General features: G+C 45.7%; 1 protein-coding gene across 2 annotated transcripts in view; it reads left to right on the forward strand.

Moving 5' to 3' along the window:
* Positions 1–19,683, forward strand: part of PRDM2 (PR/SET domain 2) — a 126,803-nt gene that overhangs the window by 88,618 nt on the left and 18,502 nt on the right. Inside the window, exon 9 of one of the 2 annotated variants that reach the window (XM_025402696.1) lies at positions 1,209–2,770. The exons of the other annotated variant lie outside the window; for it this stretch is intronic. Coding sequence (XP_025258481.1) covers positions 1,209–1,221 — 13 coding nt within the window. The 3' untranslated portion in view covers positions 1,222–2,770. Of the gene's footprint in view, positions 1–1,208; positions 2,771–19,683 lie in introns of those variants that run through there. 2 annotated transcript variants of the gene reach the window in all.

Below are 19,683 nucleotides of genomic sequence, written 5' to 3' on the forward strand. Positions count from 1 at the left end.
TTGAAGTGTTTGTTTTGGTCTTAGTACTTTGTAGTTAGTTTAGCACAAAACTGGAATTCGTAAACTTAGACCTGGGTAATATGATGATTGTCATTAACGTGTCGCCCAGGGCTCTTACAGAGGCGGCCTCAGCCTCAGTGCATATTTGTTGCATTACACTAATAAGGAGTTGTTTGAACTACAGTCGTCTTCCTGTTTAAGTATAGTTCTACTTGTAAGTTTTGTGTAGGGATGATTCCTGACACAAGGAATCATCACATCTATTACATGTCTAGGAATACTCACTTTCACTCTGTTTGCAGCTTGCTTTACTTACCCTGTTGGATACACAGGGATGACTTATAGAACAGGCAGCACATCCTTGTCCTGTGTATATCTTTACAACAAGCTGTGATTAAGAGCTAGTTTTCGATACTCAGATATTTTACATTTCAATGCCACTTTAGGATTCCACAGTTTTTCAAGTATATGCTTGCAATCAGCCATGTGATTTTTCCATGAGTTTTCTACTTAACACTGAGAGTCATTTCCTGGAACATAAGCCATGGTGCCAGACAAGGTGTCAAAAAGCCATGTGCTCCAAATATTTTTCTTAGGACAAAACACAGGAAAGCAGGCATGCCACAGTCATTCAGGTTCTCCTGCTGCAGCTCTTACTACAGTGACCTACCCCCCACCCGTCACCATGGCTTTCTGTAGTGCCGAGTTTAAATCTGTTGCTAAGGGATCATTTCCAGGGGCTCCAATAAAACAGAAAGGGAAGGAAAGAGGTACATTCTCTACTCACCTCCTACCCATCTTTCACCTTTGTGAACCCCGTGGTGTTTTTGGGTTCTTTAATACTTCTTTTAGAGCTACTTTTTTCTTTTCAAACTGAGTTCCTGTCGCAGTCAGTCAAGAAAACTTAAAGGTAGAGAAGCAAAATGAAATTCTAGACCAAGTTTTTCCATTTACCAGGAATTGATTAAAAAAAATAAAGTGCTAATTTCTCCTCCATCTCTGCTACACCCCTTGGAAATAAATGCGTGTAGTTCCTTGCAGGGTGTATCTTCTGGGTAGGACGCTCGTTCCTAAATACCTTCAGTCATGTGTGTGTTGTCGTCTTAATAACATTTGTCTTACGGTCTATTCACCTTTTTCTTTAACATGGTCAATTCATGTAAGGTTATGTTATGTTGTCATTTATCTTCAGTTTTCTTATTTTCTAGGAACTTCCTGTAGAAAAGCCCCCCAAACAAAACAAACCTTAATTGACTAAAAGGTATTGCATGCTCAACTTAGGATAAGCACTACGGCAAAGGATACGAAATCTACCAAGCTTGCAAGACCAGTTGAAGCTGACTCAAAAATCCTAACATTCAACTGATTGCCGGCAGGCTTAGAGTCAGGCATCTGCTGCTTCGGTGGGGCCCAACGCGCATGCTGGGCGCCCAGGTGATTGAGATCCAAAGAGAAGGGCACTCTAAGACGGGCCAGATGAACTGGCTCCTCGTCATGGGACTGGTACCTCAGATGTGAGCATGACCCTTGTTTTTGGCACGTAGTGGAGAAAGGAATGATTTGAACTTAACCTTGCAAAGCAAGTTCTCTGTTTTAGCAGTAGTTTGTTGTAGGTTTCAGGGATGACAAATTTGGATGCACTCATTTAAAACGTTTTGGTCACATATCAGCTCTTGATGCCTTTCTTTTAAATTAATTATAGACAGAGAGAGGCATTTAGCTGATCTCTTACCCTGGTATTTCTTGTTTTTTTGTTGTTTTTGTTTTTTTAAATCAGAAGTAGATTGCCAGCTTAATGGAGAGGAAACCAGATTGGATATGGACTCTTTTTTATGCCTATTCTGGTGTTGCGTTTGTGTATCCAAATGGACATTATCCTCTCAGATTCTTATCTGGCACTAATTTATAACTATTATATTATCAGAGACTATTTAGCAATATATCAATGCACAGGCGCATCCCAGGCCTGTACAGATGTATGTCTACACGTAAGTATAAATGAATTTGCATACCAGGTTTTACACTTGCATCTCTAATAGAGATTAAAAACAACAAATTGGCCTCTTCCTAAGTATATTAATACCATTTGTCCTTGCATTTTATGCCTCCCCCTAAATTAATGACTGAGTTGGTGGAAAGCGGCTAGGTTTTATTCATACTGTTTTTTGTTCTCGACTTCAAAAGTAATCTACCTCTTAAAAATTTGTAGTTTAATATTTGTTTGGTGAATTTGTGCCACTTTAATCCTTCCACTATCATTCCCATTTTGTTACATTTCTGTTATGGGGACTTTATGTTGAAATATTGTATAAAGCATTTGTAGCAGTTTAAAAATAAAATATTTAAAATTATTTAAATTGTTTTGGACGCTTCAATTGTATTATATGTGATTTACATTTCACTTTTTTTGTTGGCGTTGTTAACCCGGAGAGTGCTCCTGTATTGAACTTTGCTGTTAGTTATTTTATTGCTTCTTTTTGGAGAGTGCTATAAAAGACTATTCTAATGAAAACATTAAAATTTACAATTTGACATACCAAAAGGGGTTGTCCATTGATTTTAACCAATGTAGCATTGAGAGAGAGAGAGGTTAATTATAGATAGACAAGAGTGCTGTTTGCTGTTTTTCCCTCCAGCATTGAAATCACTGGGGCTCGTCAGATGTATTAAAAAAAGATTTTTTTGTGCTATTGCTGCAAACACTTAATAACTAGAGGAGAATTTAAACAACGCATTTTATATTATTGTAACCAATAAAAAACTTTCTAAACATCTGTGAAAGGACTGCATTTTGTACGTAATTGGGAGCAGTTAGGGGATAAAACAAGGTGTGTGGAGGACTATTCAAAGGCCGCGCTCTAATTTAAAAGTGCGGCGTCTGCTCAGTGCACCTGGCGTCTGTTCACTTGTTTCTATTTGACAGTAACTGAACATGTGCTCATTCCAGCTGGAATTCTTTGTAGAGGGTGGACATGTAGTCAGGCAACGATGCCAAGAAGTACCTTGTGAACTCACTCGGGTAAGAGTAAAATATAAAATAATTTCATCTGTGGGGTCTCTGTGCTTCCTGACAGTTTAATTTGTAGATTGATGTTTATTTCTATGGATTTCCAAGGAATGCAACCAAAAAATTGTGACATACTCAGTTTATATGAAATTGCCGGGGTTTTTTAAGATTAAAAATGGCTGACTATAAGCGATTTCCTATAGTTTATCATCATAGCAGTTTGCTAACCACATCTGTCTGTCACTCCTCAGGGAAAGGTGGTGAAGGGATAGCCAGCTTCCCTTGGCCAGATGCTCACGTTTCTGGCATACGATATATCTCCCTTAGAAAAACACGGAGGAGGAGAGAGGTTGGTGGGAATCTAGAAGTGGTCTTTGATATTAGGAGTTGTAAACAAATGAGGATTGAACACGCAGCAGTGCCCTGTGAGGAGCTGAACGTTGTGAGAAAGAGCATGGTCTTGGGGGAGAACTGGGTTTCCATCCGAACCCATCTGCCGGCCGTTCATCCCTTCCTGTACCTTCAGTAAACGGGCCTCCAACAAGCGCCCTCCATGGCTGTGTCTTTGGTGTTTTAGCCTTGGGCAAGTTCCTTTACATTCTGGATCATAGTTCCCAGCCTGCAAAAAGTGGGGAGTGGACTGGCTGGTTTCTGAGTGTGCCTTTGAGGAGGAGATATTTTTTCCTGGATCTGGATGCTGTCAGACACAAGCACTGGACTGAAAGGGTGGGGTGATGGTTTGGTCTCCACGGTGTCCCTGGCTCTGCCTGGAACACGACAGGGACTCAGATGTTTACTGGAGGAGTCACCAAGGAACCACGTCACATCCATCTCACCAAGGGCGAAGCTGCCTTGTTTGGGTTGCTTTGACTCTTTTATGATAGAGTTAAACATTTTTTAAAAAATCAAAAGCTAATTAAAGCCTTCCGTCCCTGTTACCATTGAAGCATTTCACAGTGTTTCTGGTAAATGCCTTGCTAGGCTGGCTGTCTCGTCTCAGTTGTTACAAGTACTTTCTAGCAAGATATTTTACAAAATCAACTTAATTTATTGAGTACTTAGTGTATGCCTGGCTGTGTTCTAGGTGCTTAGGATACATCACTGAACAAAATGGACAAAAATCCTGACCTCTGTGGGTCATAGTGGCTTTTTTCCCCACTTTATACTTCACATTCCAGACCTCGTCGCTGTCACAATTCCCCAAAGGCTAGGTGGTCAAGGAGATGCTTCTGGCTTAATATCTGAGTGCCGATAATCTAGATGACTCCCGGCTTTTAATACTTACGTTAAAATGACTCTACTAAAATTATCGCTCACTTAATGCATTTGATATTTTATTCATGTGGATTTTGATTTGATATTGAACCTCGCTTTGAATATATTGACATGAATCCATAAAAAAAAATCATAAAGGGCAATTTACCTTGAAAGTGGATTAGAGCACAGGCGGATGAGAAAAGGGTTGACTCGGATATAAAGGCCACATTTAAAGTGCTTCAAAGACCAGGCTGATAGCTACAGAAAATGGTTTGTCATTCCCCATCAGTCTTTACAGGCCCAGCTGTCATGGCCTCTTTCCTGCCTGATGGCACCACCCCTGCAGCTGCCGCTTCGGGCAGCCTCAGTGAAGGTGCTGGTAAAGCACTGCTGTTGAGCGTATGTTCGAGGGCGTTGGAGGTGTGGATGGGCCATTCTGCTAGACTTAACAAAATGGGGAGCCACAAGCCCTGCCCTTCAACACTGTGGGTTCCACACTTCACCTGGGGAGCTTGTCAAAACTACTAGTTCCAAGGCCCTACAAGTGGACTTTCCAATGAGTCCATTTAGGTCTGGGACCTACCTGGGTAATATGTACTTTAAAGACCCCAGGTAAATTAAGGGCACAGGAGAATTTCTGAATTTAATATGGGAAGAAATAAGATGAGGGTAGCTCTCAATTGCTAGAGAATTGTGTGCGCTTTAGGCCTTGCAGTGCCACGTGTCATCCTTATAATCATCCTGCAAAGTGGGCAGTGTTGTTTTCCCATTCTTCCTCAGGCTGGCGGGGGCGTGCAGCTGGCATTATTGCATTGGTTATTCTGAAGCCAATCCTGAGCCGTGTCCACTCGGTGGAAAGAGGAGGTGGTAGGCCTTGAGGGTGAAGGAACCACGGGCCTAATGTATAGTTTCTCTCTGGCTTATGTTGATTCCAAGGCCCAAGCCCCATTGGGCCCTGCCCTTCTGGTGGCTTGACCTTTCCTGAAGGGTTTGCCTCACAAGCAGAACCTTGAATACGCAGTATTATGGGATAAGAAAAATAAAGGTCCAGATTGGTGAGAATGGTGACATGTGGACATTAAGATTTTAGACCAAACATCTAATGTCAAAATAGAAATTGAATACAGTTTGAGGTTTGAGTGGGTGGCATGTAGGGAAAAAAGTGCGAAACTGCTCCTTGGTGGTGCCATGGATCTCTGTGCTGCAGCCCCAGGCCCCAGGCCCGATCCTTGTTGCCATCTACACAGGGTCACGTCACTTCCTCCCTCCCCGCCTTCTGCCCTTGTGCCACTTCCTCTGAGTGGTGGTGGAATGATCTGAGAAGCTTTAGGGTGGACTTAGCGTGGCTTTCCAACGCTTGCTGTGCGCTGGGTACTCTGCTGAGCATGTACAAAACAAGTCTTGGCAATGACAGCCTGAGGTTGGTGTCATTTACCGATGGAGAAATAGATTTGGGGAAAGTGATGTTGTTCCAAGGGCACACAACTCTAAGGTGACAAGTTGGGATTTGAACTCCAAGCTGCAGTGTGCAGTCCATCATTTTTATAGGTAGGTTTCTTTTTTTGGTTTGTTTTTTAAGGAATTTTATTTCATCTAAATGTAGAAAACAGGATGCAGTCCCTTCTCCGTAAAAGCTTTTGGAAGCATTAGTGAGCAAGTAGAACAGTCATTTGTGGGTAAGGAAATCTTCCTGGTGCACCAAGACTTTTAGTCAGGAGTTGCTCCTGGCCCCATTTGCTTTTAGTTTCCCTCTCACTGTGGAATAAACTTCTACCCCCATCACAGACCAATTAGTTCAGGTCAATCAAGCTGGCTTTATAGAGCCATCTGCTTCATCAACGGCAATGTGACTGTTTAACAGAAGCCAAGCTCATTATAGTAATACCCTTTGATTTTGGAGATGATTCTCAAGGCCCAGGGATCCTCAAGCATCTCCTCAGATACCAGCGGAGAACCTTGAGCTGCTGGCCATTAACCCAAAAAGAAAGTTGGTCTAGGCTGCCTCCCAACTTCAGCAAATAGTGCGTTACATGCAAAACAAATAGGTATTTGCGTTCTGCTGATAGGTTATTTTTAAAGTACAGGATTACAACCTGGAGCGGGTATGTAGATTTCATTTAGTTTTCTACATTAAGAATTGAGAAAACCATCATGACTCTGCATTAAATTACTTGCAGTTGCAAAAATCACATTCAATTGTGAATCATTAAAAGGTAACCCAGAAATACTTATTAGAGTAAACTTGTCGACCTGTTGCGGGTAATAGGATTTGCACATGCTTGCATTTCTGCCTCCTTTATGCCAGCTGGATTTCTTTTCAACACTTTTTTACAATAGAAATTCAGGTGGACATTCTGGAAACCATAAACATTTTACGGAAGACTGGTGCCTAAATGTGCCTTCCCATGTCCAGCTAATAAACCATGACAGGAAGTCAACAGAACAAGCCATGTTTCTGAACATCTTTTCATAGGTACCACCTGAGTTACTCAGTGAGGGGAGAGAACTGGAGTGTCATTTCAGCAACCACAGAAAGCTACAGGTGGATTTTAAAGCCCAGGTTTGTGTTCTGATTCAGAACATACCTAAGCTAAAAATATTTCCTTATTCATGTTTAAACAGGAGCCTATGATATAATCTGGAATCCTGCTTACGTATCTCCTGAGTCTTAGCATTAAATGTAAATGTACATTTAAAATAGGACTCACTTTTAAAAAATCTGGAATTTGTTACACAGGTAAGTTAACAAAAGGGCATTTAGGCCTTAGGAGACAGTTGTGGCTATTTTAATTTTTTAACTTAACAGAATTTCAATGTACAGTGGTTGCATTTGTCATAGCAATAATTATTGGCCCAAAATGTATTTTAATATTTTTTTATTGGAATGAAGTTATTTAAAACTCATGGATTCAATTTTCCTTGCAGTAACATTCTCTTCTCACTTGCTTTTTATAATCGCATCCAGTCCTTGCCAACCCAGCTAAAGTTTAGAACATTTTCAGATGGCTTCTATTTCCAGGCTATTATTGGACTTGTGAATTCAGGCACATTCTCCTGTTGTGATTCAGTCAGCCAGCCATTCAGAAAACATCTTTCAACAGCCAATCTGAATCATCAAGGTCTCAGGCTATAGACCTGGAGGACTTTGTCCTAGGACTCTAAGAGCACCCTCAGGGTGTAGCTAACCACCATGGAGGCAGGTGAGGATGCACCTGGAGTATCACTGGCCTTTCCAATGCTTGGGGGCAGTTTTCTGAGTTCTTTACATTTTGAGCTCTCTCACACCTGACGGAGATGGTATTCTCATTTACAGATAGATCAACCGAGTCTGAGATAGGCAACGTCACTTGAAATATTTCCCATAGCTACAAGTGGGGACTCCAAACCCAGCCATCTGGTTCCAGGGCCAAGTTCAACTACAATTTGAAACCACCTAATCACTGTGCCTTTGGGTTTTGGAGAGACTTGCAGGTACATAGCTGTTGTGTGCCCCATATGAGATGCTGATGGCCAGAGAGCAGTTCTACCACAGAGAGAGTGTATAGGATCATGGGAAAAACATGGACGTTGAATGCCTACCCATCTGGGTGTTCCTTACCTGGGTGTTGGTAGTTACTGAAAGGCAGGGCACGCTGCCAGCGGCATCCCAGCGTCCTGGCCTGCGGTGGAGCTCTGTGCCCCCCACCTACCATGTGCCGTGCACATTACAGAAGGCAGTGTGTGCTCCCAGTGAGGATCCAGTGGCTGATGGCTGTGGTGGTGCTGGTGATGACAGCGGACGCTTAATCGGCGCCAGGTGCCCAAGTCCTCACAAAAACAGACCTAGGGAGGCACTGCTAAGGAAACTGCCAGGTCTTAGTAGCCGGCCCCGGGTGGAAAGGGGCAGCATGTGGGGACCTTCGATGATGGTGATCACTAAAGAACTTGAGGAAGAGGCTGTTGCCAGAACGACTCACTTTTCAAAAGCCCTGAAAGAGAAAAAAAGTCCTTCGTGGAAACTGAGAAGCATAAGTTTCTATTAATTTCATGAGTAGGTGGTTCTATCCTTTGGTGAGGCTAGAGCTTTGTCAGAATTTTTAAAACACTCCTAAAGGCTCCTAGAATGATGTGTTCTTCTCTGTCTAGGTAAGTGCGGAGCGATTGAGCCATGGGGTTCATGGAGAGTAGAGAGCAGGGATGTCCAATCTTTTGCCTTTCCTGGCCCACGTTGGAAGAAAGGTCACACATAAAATACAGTAACATGATAGCTGATGAACTAAAAAAAAAAAAAAAAATACCACAAACCCTCATAATGTTTTAAGAAAGTGTATGAATTTGTGTTGGGCTGTATGTGGCTTGTGGGCTGCAGGTCGGACAAGCTTGGTACCTGGGGAGCTCTGGACATTCAGTCTCCTAGGATCGCCGGAGCCTTTCTCAGTCTGAGACCAGGGCCCCTCGTGGGAGCAATGCAAGTTGAGACAGAGCTTCAGTTCAGCCTGGTCTGCCGTGATTACATAGAAATGGAAATTCAAAGTTCAGAATTTCCTGAAGGCCACTTGCATTCCACAAAAGATGGTGAGGTGCAGGCCAGCGCTAGCCAGGGTTGAGGTTCTACTGTTTTCATGACAGGCAGCGGAATGTAGGTACAGGCATTGGCTCTGGACCTGGAAGGCTGCTCAGCTGGCACCTCCTCCAAGAAGCCTTTCCTGACCATCGATCTGTCACACTACCTGGTCCCTCATCCCTTTCCTTGCTGTGCTTTACTGTTCAAGACCCTTAAGCCTTCTGTACATTCTGTTTATGGACTCATTATGTTTGTTTACTCTATGTCTCCCCTTCTTAGATGAGCGTTCTACCCAGGCAGGAACTTCGTTTTCTTCACTGCTGCATTCCCAGCATCTATTAATAGAACGGAGCCTGGCATGTAGTAGCTGTTCAATAAATATTTGTTGAATAAAATATTTGAATTCTGGCTTTATCACGTATAGTTCTGTAAGCTTCATCTATGCAAGTCACTCAACCTCTCTGAGCCCCAGTTTTCCTTTCTGTGGAAGGGAGGTAATCAATCTGACCACAAAGAATTGCTGCGAAGACAACTTGAGAGCAGCCTGGAAGGACCACAGATGCTGTTCACCCCAGTGAGTGCTGTCAACGTCAGCTGCTGTCAGCATCACTATTATGACTGAATGATGTCCTCTCTAATCTCAGTTTGAATCTGATGAAAAGTTGAGCCTGGCATGCCATGTATAAGATTTCATGACAGCGTGAGTTGTAGTAGCCAGAACATTCCCTCATCTCCTGCATCTGCCCAGAGAGAAAGCTCTCAAGTGGCCTGTAACTCCTGGTTTGGCCACCAGTGACACCGAGGACCTTAGCTGAGTCTTTGCCAGGCCAGAGGAGTTCCTGTGTGGACCAGAGCCACTTCCTTTTTATAGCAGGTTCTCCTACCCATCAGAACTAAAGAGACTTGAGCTGTAAGACAGGAAATCATTTTTCAATTCAAAGTGAGAAAAAAAGATGATTCATTCTTATTCTATCACCTCCTCCCTGTAACTTTCTATTTCTCTTGGTTTTGAATTTCAAAACCAAATGTCAGTTTTTAAAAGGTAAGTTCAGAAGAAAGCATTTCATTAGCTCTGTAAAACCATGAAAGCCAAATAACCTCGATTTGCTGAAACAATAATAATGTAAGGATGATCACCAATGCTTGCTGGCCACGATATTAAGGGCTTTCCATGTATTACCTCATTTAATCTTCAAAAGAGCCCTGTGAATACTTTTATGTTCTCCCATTTTACAAATGGGGGAACTGAAGCACGGAGAAGTCAAGCAATTTGCCTGAAGTCACAGATGGTAGGAGGTGAGCCAGGAGTCAAGTCCAGGCAGTCCGGCTCGTTTTTTAATCGCGAGTCTGTTCTACCTCTCGTCTGTGGGTCTGGGAGTGAGGAGGCAGAAGGGGGCCCCTGGTCACGCCCCTGTGCCGCCTTTTAGTGGCATCGCCATCAAGCAGCAGACAATGTGACTTAGTAAGCACCTTGTCTGCAGGACAAGAAGCACCAGCAGATTTGAAGGAGCTTAAAAGTGTGTTGCAGGTGAATGGATGTCTTAGTTCTTCCCGGGATGAACCCATTTTGTATGTTCTTGGGAAACCAGCATGTCTGACGTTTTGGCCAGGCCTCGTTTGCTTGTTTTCCAGGGATGGAGCCTCATCCCTCCAGCTCTGTTAGAGAAGAAGCAGATTTAGATACTGACCAGCCCAGAGGATGGATGAGCCTACTCTCTGGGGTCAACTTCTCCCCCTTCTATTTTCACAGAAGTCTTTCCAAGCCACAGTTGACAAGCAGGTTTCCATTTGTGTAGGGGGAGCAGTTGCCCAGGGTGCTGCATAGAACTGGATTCTGACGCTGGGTTCACACTCAGGGGAAGAGGGCTGGCTAAGTGACCCGTGTCTGCCTTGTATGCACAAAGGTGAAGTGATTCTGGAGTGCCACGTATTTGCTGCCTGTGATCTCGTGTCTGCTACTTTGCTGTTTTTTAAAACTACACCGGACTCAATTTCACCCTTCTTTGAGGGTTCAAGGTAACCATCAATTAGTACTTTGTTGTAGAAAAGATGATTCTGGCATATAGGAGATCCTGACCCCACACTAGAGGATCCAGAAGCTTGAGATGTGACTTTTGAGAAGAGCGTACTCCTCAAGATCTCCTTTTCCATCTGTCACTCATGGATATTATCTGTGCTTCCTGGCATCCTTTAGTTATGCTTCTGTTAACTGTGGGCTGGGAAGCTAGATTGTGGTCCTGTTAATTATCATATGTCAACAAAGAGATGGTAGGCCCTGAGAGATCTCCCAAGGACCTCCCTTACAAGTGCATTAATTCCAGAACATGGATTTTTGGACACAGTTTGCTCACTCATTAACAATAGGTCTTGACCAGATGCGGAGGCTCACACCTGTAATCCCAGCTCTTTGGGAGGCTGAGGCAGGAGGATCATTTGAACTCAGGAGTTCAAGACCAGCCTGGGCAACACAGTGAGACCCCCATCTCTACAAAAAATAAAAAAGCCAGGTACAGTGGCACACACCTGTAGTCCTAGCTACTCAGGAGGCTGAGATGGGAGGAGTGTTTAAGCCCAGGAAGCCAAGGCTACAGTGAGCTCTGATTGCACCACTATGTTCTTGCCTGGGCAACAGAGCGAGACCCTGTCTCCAAAAAAGCCAAAAACCAAAACATAATAGACTTTGGCTTTTGATCTGTGCTGGTAAGTGATGTTGCTGGGACAAGTGACCTAGATAGGAGAGTATTACGTATAACACACATATAATGGACTGCTTTTTTCCTTTTAAGCTCCCAAAACACATGAGTTAAAGAAATGATTTGTGGAGAGAATGAAACAAAAGTTTGGGTAAAAGTGCAGTCAGTTCCTTTCTCAGCAAATATTTGTTGCCAGGTGAAACAAGAGTTTCCTTCTCTTTACCATCCTGTGTCCTTTAATTTATGTTTACAATAAATAATCTATTTGGTGCCAAGTGGTCGAATCTTGATAGTTTTAAAGAGCTGGTCCTTACAAACTCATGGAAGTACCTGTAGTTCACTACCTTTAGCAGAGACTGATGGACCTGCCCATGAAACGGATTTCTCTTATGGATTCAGGATGTTTCTCTGGAATTGTTTTGGAATTTCTCTCATAGCCAGTGTATATGTTAACAGGTGTGAGTTTTATACTCTTAATGTCTTCATGCTTATGTTAGGCTCCTGTGATTGAATTTTACAAGTGAGTTTAGTGAAAACAAATCTGTGTTAACTTTACAAACTTCATGTAGGAGCCAAGCATTTGATAGGCCTCAATGAACTGGTGTCAGATATTGTAGTTGAAATATATGCCGTGCCAGGTTATTTCAACCCTGTAATTAATGATAGGTTTATATCCTTTGAAAGTATTTTTTTTAAATTACAGACACAGCCTGTGAGTGCCAGCTAACAGCAGGTGTTTTATTAAGGTGTTGTTCCGAGTTGTGTGTGGCACATGGCGAGGTAAGAGCATTTTGTGGTTTGGTTTGCATTGTTAATTACAGCTCTAAGTGCTGTTTCCTGCCTGTGTTCCTGGGTGTGTGATGGAGCACTAGTTTGGATTATCTGCCCAGGATGTTTGCTCAGTGGACCACCTACATTAAAAAATCACCTGGGTGATTAAAGTTTCAGACCTACTAAACCATAATCTCTGGGGGTGGGACTTTGAAATCTTCATTTTTATCAGCTTGTCAAATGAGTCTTACCCGGACTTCAGAGGGCTTTTAAAGTTTTTCTTTTTTTTTAAAATTTTTAAATTTTTAATGGCATGGTATCCCTCATCACTGAATTTCTTCTGATTTTAATTTTAAATTCTTTTCCTTTGCTTGTTTACCATCTCTGATATACTTACAGCGCGTTTCAACTCTCAGAACACTTTCAATTATGTTTTTCCTTAATTCTTACAACAACCCCGTAATAGATGCGTCAGGGGCAGCTCAGGAGCTGGGGACGTTTCTGAGTGTCGTAGGTAAGAGAGAATTGGGGGTTTGCCAACACAGCGCCCTGCGTGTGTGTGTTCACCTCCACCCACCATAGCCCTGAGCATGTGGTAGGAACTCAGTATTTGTGGAAGAAGAAGAAAAATCCTCAAGGGTAATAGAGTCAAAGCTACCGCTCCGCTTCACTGACCTACTTATGTGACCCTAACTTGTGACCTCTTGGTTTAAAATGTGAATGTTGGGGCAACTAACTGCTGGTGATTGAACAGAGAATGTCCCGTTCATGGGTAAATGATCCATTAAAATCAAGCCGAAAAAAATGGCTGGTGATAGCTAATTAAAATTAGTGTTACTGTCTCTGGGCATAGTCCTTAAGGTTAAAAATGCATGATGAAAGCCAATCAGTAACCCATAGAGACCAGCAAAAAACTGCTAGAAACCCAGGACAGCACAGTTTATTAATTCAAAGGAACTGGTGGAATTATAGTCTCCCCTCCCAGTCTACACTGGTACACACACCAACGATACAAGTCCTCACAGGCTATGTTTGACGATAACTGAACATCCTGAACTTCATGGGGGTAAACTATTCAACTGTTCCTTCAGATTTCTAGGTTCTTTTATTCCTGTTTTTGGACCAGAAGATAGGGTGACCCTTTCTGTGGTACCAAGCTTGAATTTCCATCTCCTGACACTTGACCTCCTAAGGGATGGGAATGGGGAGATCCTTCCGTAGTAGAGCCTCCCAAAATACATAGCCATGGATGACTTTCCTTGCACATTTTCTGACTTTTGCTCAAAATAATGAATCATCTTCTTAGGGTTTAAACACTGACGGGTTTCATGGTGCCATATGCATTTGAATGGGCTGTGTTAACAAAGCTGTTCCAAAAACCGGATCTGCAACACAGTATCGCTTGCCTTGGACATTTCTCCTTCACCCTCATGAGTCACAAACACTCCAAGCAAACACAGAGGTCTCCTCCACTTACTTAGTCACCAAGTCGAGCATGTTCACCCTTGCCTAACGAAGAACAGAGAATTAAGAATTGTGAGGGCGGCGCGGTGGCTCATGCCTGTAATCCTATCACTTTGGGAGGCCAAGGCAGGCAGATCACCTGAGGTCAGGAGTTCGAGACCAGCCTGGCCAACATGGTGAAACTCCGTCTCTACTAAAAACACCAAAAATTAGCTGGGTGTAGTGGCGGGCATCGGTACTCCCAGCTACTCAGGAGATTGAGACAGGATAATCCTGTCTTTGAACCCGGGAGGCGGAGGTTGCAGTGAGCTGAGATCGCACCATTGCACTCCAGCCTGGGCAACAAGAGCGAAATTCCATCTATTAAAAAAAAAAAAAAAAAAAAAGAACATTTTGCAAAGCACAGGGCCTTGGAGAATGGAATGGGACGAGAAATCCTTCTGAACTTTTGTTGGAACGCCAACTGTGGATAAAACATACAGTTGAAGCCCAACTGACTTTAGTTTGACCAACCCACCATATTAATGCATGCTCTTCATTGCCTCTGGAAATCCTGACTACCGCTCATGGAGAGAGTCCATGTGCTTCCATTCCCAGCAGCCAAGTGAAATGCATGCCAAAGGTCAGTTGCATTGGTTCCCAAACCTGTTTATGCCACTTGTATTTATTATCACACTTGCACAATCGAATTAAATATTATACAAGCCGATGAATAGCATAGAGCTCTTTATGAAAAACAAGTTGAATGCTTAGAAAGGCTCATAGGAATTCGCTTAAAAATTGCGGTCCAGCTAGGTATGGGTGAGAAAATTAAAAATGTGCAGGGACCAGGACAGAGATCATAAAGGCATAGGAAGATTTTGTACTCAGATTCCCTTTATAAGTGTTTTAGGTTCTCTCCTCACTTTTAACAAAAACTGGAAGTTACAGATGATGTAATGTGGGTGTGATTTAGTCCAGAAAGTTAGTGCAGATCTTGGCCATTCATTCATTCATTCATTCATTCATAAATGTGGGGCCTACACCTGCTGTTACATGCCTGGCACTGTTCTAGGTACCAGGGGATATAGCAGTGAACAAAACTGACACAATGTCCTACTCCATGTAATTTATGTTATAGTTGGTGGAGACAGGAAAGCAAGTAAATAGCATGTCAGATGATAAATGCTAGGGAGAGAAATAAAACATGGATGCGGGACTAGAGACTTCTGGAGTGGAAATGGGGAGTGCCTTGACTGCCTGAAAGAGGATGGGGCCTGGCACCCTTGGGAGGAGTGGGGCTCAGGAGAGGGCATCCCACCTTACAAGGAAGAAGGCAGCTGGGAAGGGAGGCAGGGCACAAACTGTGGGAGTCTTGTTCCACCATCAGTGTGTGCCATAGGGAGCGAAATCGTTGGAGGTGAGTGAGGATGGGGAGATGTGGAGGAAGAGGGGAGACGGTGAACAGCAGCCATGTGGGTAATCAAGGGAACGGCACCAGGGAACAGACAAGGGCTGCCAGGAGGCATATGCGCTGGGAGCCCACCGGAGTTTTGCGGTCATGAATTTAAAATGTGGTCAGGCAGCATGTTTGTGTGTTTTTCTCCATCAAAAAGGTTGGTGAACACACACACATCCCTCTATTTCTAATTAAGAAATGCTTAAGGAACGTACCCATGCTGATTTACTGATTCCCTGCTTTGGTCTGCTGGGCCAGCTCTCTCTGAAGGAGGGTTGGAGGGGTCTCCTCTTGTAAGAGCCTCTCTGGATTGAGGTCCATTGAGCTCCTGCTCTGTTCCAGGCACCATGCAGGCAGAGTTGGGAAAGCTTCCCCAGCCGTACAAAGTTGGCATTAGGCTCATTTCATAAAGGAAACTGTACTGAGGGGGCAGGTGACCCGCTCAGGCTGCTGGTGGCGGAGTTAGGACTGTCAGACTTACCTCATGGTCTCTGCCTCTCCAGGAGCACCAGATCAAACCAGATGGGTCAAAAGGCTCCATGTGCCTAGTGTTCCCGTAGTGCCCCCCTGGGGCTGGAGAGGAGGCCATGCTGGGGAGGGCACTGCAGGCACGGGCATCGACGTGAGCGAGGACTGAAGTGACATCCTATGGAGGGGGCAAGGGGACGGTTCGGGCCAGGGCCCTTGTGTATGGGAAGCCACTCTCCTGGAACTGAGTAGGGATAGGCTTTGACAAAGCCATCCCTTGCAGAATTCCCCTTGTGCGTTCAGAGCGTGTGTTTGCTTGACTCAGCACTGTAACCCACAGTAACTGGCAGAGTGAGCGGTCAGTGGCTATCAGATAACTACAGGAAGTAAGTTTGGGGTAGATGACAACATGTCTCCTCTTCTTAGGAATTTACACTGCCTGTCAGGACATGAAAGGCCCAGAAATTCTGCAGAGACACGCCCATTTGGTTTCACAAGCCTGTGCTCTGGAGGTAAATGGCTCGGGCTTCCATCCCAGTTCTGCTGCCTGCCAGCTGTGTGTTCTTGGGCAAGTTGCCTAACTTCTCTGTGCCTTAGTTCCTCATCCGTAAAATGCAGTAGTGCCCGTCTCATAAGGTTCTTGGGAAGATTAAAGTCATTATTCCGTATCAAACACTTGGCACAGTTCTTGGCACACAGTAAGCAGGAAATGTTAGCTGCAATTACGCAAATGATTATGAGGACACATACAGCGTCTGTGGGAACCAGTTCCACTGAACCTGGTTTTGGGAAATGCTGGTAACGTGTAAGAAACATTGGGAGACTTTTCATTCCACATGCGCCACCTGGCCATCATTCCGTGGTCTCCCCAAATAGTGCCTGGCTGGGCTGGGTGTCCGTTGGAGCAGTTCTCAACCTGAGTGGAGTGCAGGATCCTGGGAAGGTCTGAGCAGTCCAGGGTGGGGCCAGACGGCCGGGATCAGAGTCATCTGACACCTGCAGGCCCCCATAGGCTCCTCAGGTGTAAGGGAGATTGAGTTGTCCTGTCCTGGCCACCTTCCAGCCTGTTTGAGGACTTTGGGGATCACGAACAGAAAGGGAGAAGGCACGAGAGCTGACTTTACTATTCAACCCTGCACCCTGGGCACATTCTGAGGATGAGACCTCCAGCCCCACAGCCCACGGTGCCCTTGCCCTTCGGGCAGCGTCATCCCCATGTTGACCAACACCCGTTCAGACACCAAGTGAGTGTGGCTTTCCCGTGACAGTGCCAGCCCTGCATCTGGGACGCCCTGCCAGCCAGGCACACCCAGGCGCCCCGAGACAAGCTGGTTTTGACCTCTTGGGTAGCCAAGAACCCCCAGCTCCCACAGGCTTCTTGAGCATCGAGGCAGGAGCAGAGAGCACCGCAGGGGGCAGCTGCCTCTCATTGTTAGCATCCCTGGACCGGCTCCGGGTCCGGTGCAGGCATCATCATCATGTTCTAGAAATTCTCGGTCCAGGGCAGATGCCACATGAGGCTTCTGAGACTCTCAGCCCCAGCAACTCCAAACCACACACAGGGTGAGCTCTTCTTTTCTTCATCCTTGGGGTTTATGTGATCCTTTTGACTTCTTTGACCTAGATCATCTTTAAAAGACGGAGTGGTGACAGTAACGGAGTCTTAGTGTCCTTACAGAATCTTACCGTCTAAAAAGGGCTCTTCTGCTGGATCTCATAAGGGACCATCATCTCTTGCTTCCCAAGTTGGGAATCTGCTTTTTCTATGTTCATCAGTCTTCACGCACTTTGCGCTCGTGTTTTCTTTTTGGCTTCCCTCCTACTCTTAGAAGCTGCCTTTTGAAGAAAGCAATCTGTTTCAGCTCCACTGGAGAGGAAAGAAGGGACAGGATTTGGGGCAGCCTAGAGCTGGGTGGCTGCAGGGGAGCATGTGTTAGGAGGTGTGAAGGCAGAGGAGGGAGGAAACTGTGAAGCTGGAGGAGCCGCTCCTCCACCCTGCTGGGCTTCTCTCACCCGGGCTGGTCATGTCACAGGCAGTGACGGTGTTTCCAGCTGAGGTGACATTCTCCAGACTTGAACCCCTGCGCTGAATGGAGTGGGGAAGGTGGGCTGGGGAGGCCTGAGGGCTGTAGGGTTAGGTTCACAGAACTGTCATAAAAATGGAGAACTTGTCCTGCCCAGGGTTCGGGCAGGAGCTTGGCAATGAGAGAAACCTTATGGGAAGCCATTCTGGGAGGGTTTGGTTTTTGAGCAGCATGGAGGGCACATTTCAGGGTTGAACTGCACCAGGAGCCTGGCTTTGCCATCCGTTTGCTCAGCAAACGTTCTCTGAGCACCTACCTGTACTAGGCCCCATGGCAGGTTCAATGGGTGAGAAGTGAATAGACTCCAACCATGCTCTCCTGGTGCTCCCAGTCCAGTGGGGGAGCCAGGCAGGTAGAGCCAGTTATAGAGATCTGAGTGCCCTCAGCGAGTCCTCAGGGGCTTCAACTACCCTTCTTCCCATCATCAATGCCCCCAAATAAGCAGTGAGCCTAGTCCTGTCCCCTCACCGCTCCCAAGGAACAACCTGGCGTGTGACTGTGAGCGAGTGCCTTGCTCGCTCTCCTCGGTTTCCTCATCTGGAAGGGAAGGGCTGCTCCCTGCGGCCTCTGGGGTCCCCTGCACTTCTTGGGTCTTGGCAACAAAGGAGGCAGCCACAGCCGGGCTTTCCCCCGCCGGCAGGTTTCCCGGGCCGAGGTCACCTCAGGCCAGGGCGGGCCAGCCTCCCTGTCAGCTGGGTCAGGTGTTACGAGCTTGTCACATGCTGGGTATTTAGAGTTCAACCCAAACAGGTTTGGGGAATTCATGAAGACCTCAGAACCTGGCTTAGAAGCTCCACAAAGCAGGGGCGTGATCGATCTTTTGGGAGCGTGGAGGCCACATTGGGGGCTCAGCGGTGGGCTGATGAGAAGGAAGAAAAATGTGTCTGCTGAGGCTGACTCCAGCCCTGGAATCAGATCTGGGTATGAATCTTCCCTTTGTCCTTCTATTCACACTTCTTAAGTACACGAGTTACTTAACCTCTCTGTGTTGCCGTCCCCTCTGCCATAAAAAGGGTATAACAGCCCATCTCCCGGGGCTAAAGGGAGGATGACATGAAGACAGCGCATGGGCAGGCGTGTACTAATTCCTCACGGTCAGCTCTGGTGTCCCCACCATCCCCACCGGTGGTACTCAAGGGCTCTGTCTCACCTGAAGGCACCCCAGCGACTCGTTGGGCCCGTGGCGTCACACCTTTACCACTGCCTCCCAAGGCCTACTTTCGTTCTCTCCCCTTCGGCCCCCTCATTTGGAGACTTTGTCTACAGAACTTCACCAAGCAGCAGCTCCTCACCAGGGTTCAGAACGGGCCCCTGCTGCCCACTGCAGCCTAGCAGGCTGCCCACACTCGAGACTCCGCCGAAGGAGTTCTCCAGCCCCGTGATCCTGTGGTGCCCGCATGCGGATGCCTCTCCCAGGGATCTTCTTAAACTGCAGATTCTGACTCGGAGTGGGTGGGAGCTGAGAGTCTGCATTACCGACAAGCTCCCGTGGGAAAATGATGCCGCTGGTCTGGGGACCACACTGTGAGTACAGGGATCTAGACCAGTGGCCTGCAAAGGCACCTTTTAACATTCCTGATGCCTGGGCTGTACCTGAAACCAACGAAATCAGAACTTGTTGGGATAGAAAGCAGGCATCAGGATCGGTTTGGTATCCCCGGGGACTGCAGCGAGCACCAGAGGTTGAGGTTCTTTGTTCCGGTGCCCTCTGAGCGAAGGTGGGTCCAGCCCGAAACAGACTGCCAGAGTCGTAGGTGGTCAGTGCAGCTGCTCTGTGGGCAAAGGCTCACCCACACCTGGCTTTGGGATATTGGAAACAATTCTTCAATCGTCACTACTGTGGGAACTGTGTCAGGGAGTGGGGCATGGGCTTTGGTATCTAATGGTCCTGGATTCAAATCTTGGCTGCTTCTCTAATTAGCCGAGGGAACTTGAGTGTCCAGCTTCTTTATTTCTCT

This window comes from Theropithecus gelada, chromosome 1 (genome assembly GCF_003255815.1).
Source record: "Theropithecus gelada isolate Dixy chromosome 1, Tgel_1.0, whole genome shotgun sequence".
Taxonomy (NCBI): Eukaryota; Metazoa; Chordata; class Mammalia; order Primates; family Cercopithecidae; genus Theropithecus; species Theropithecus gelada.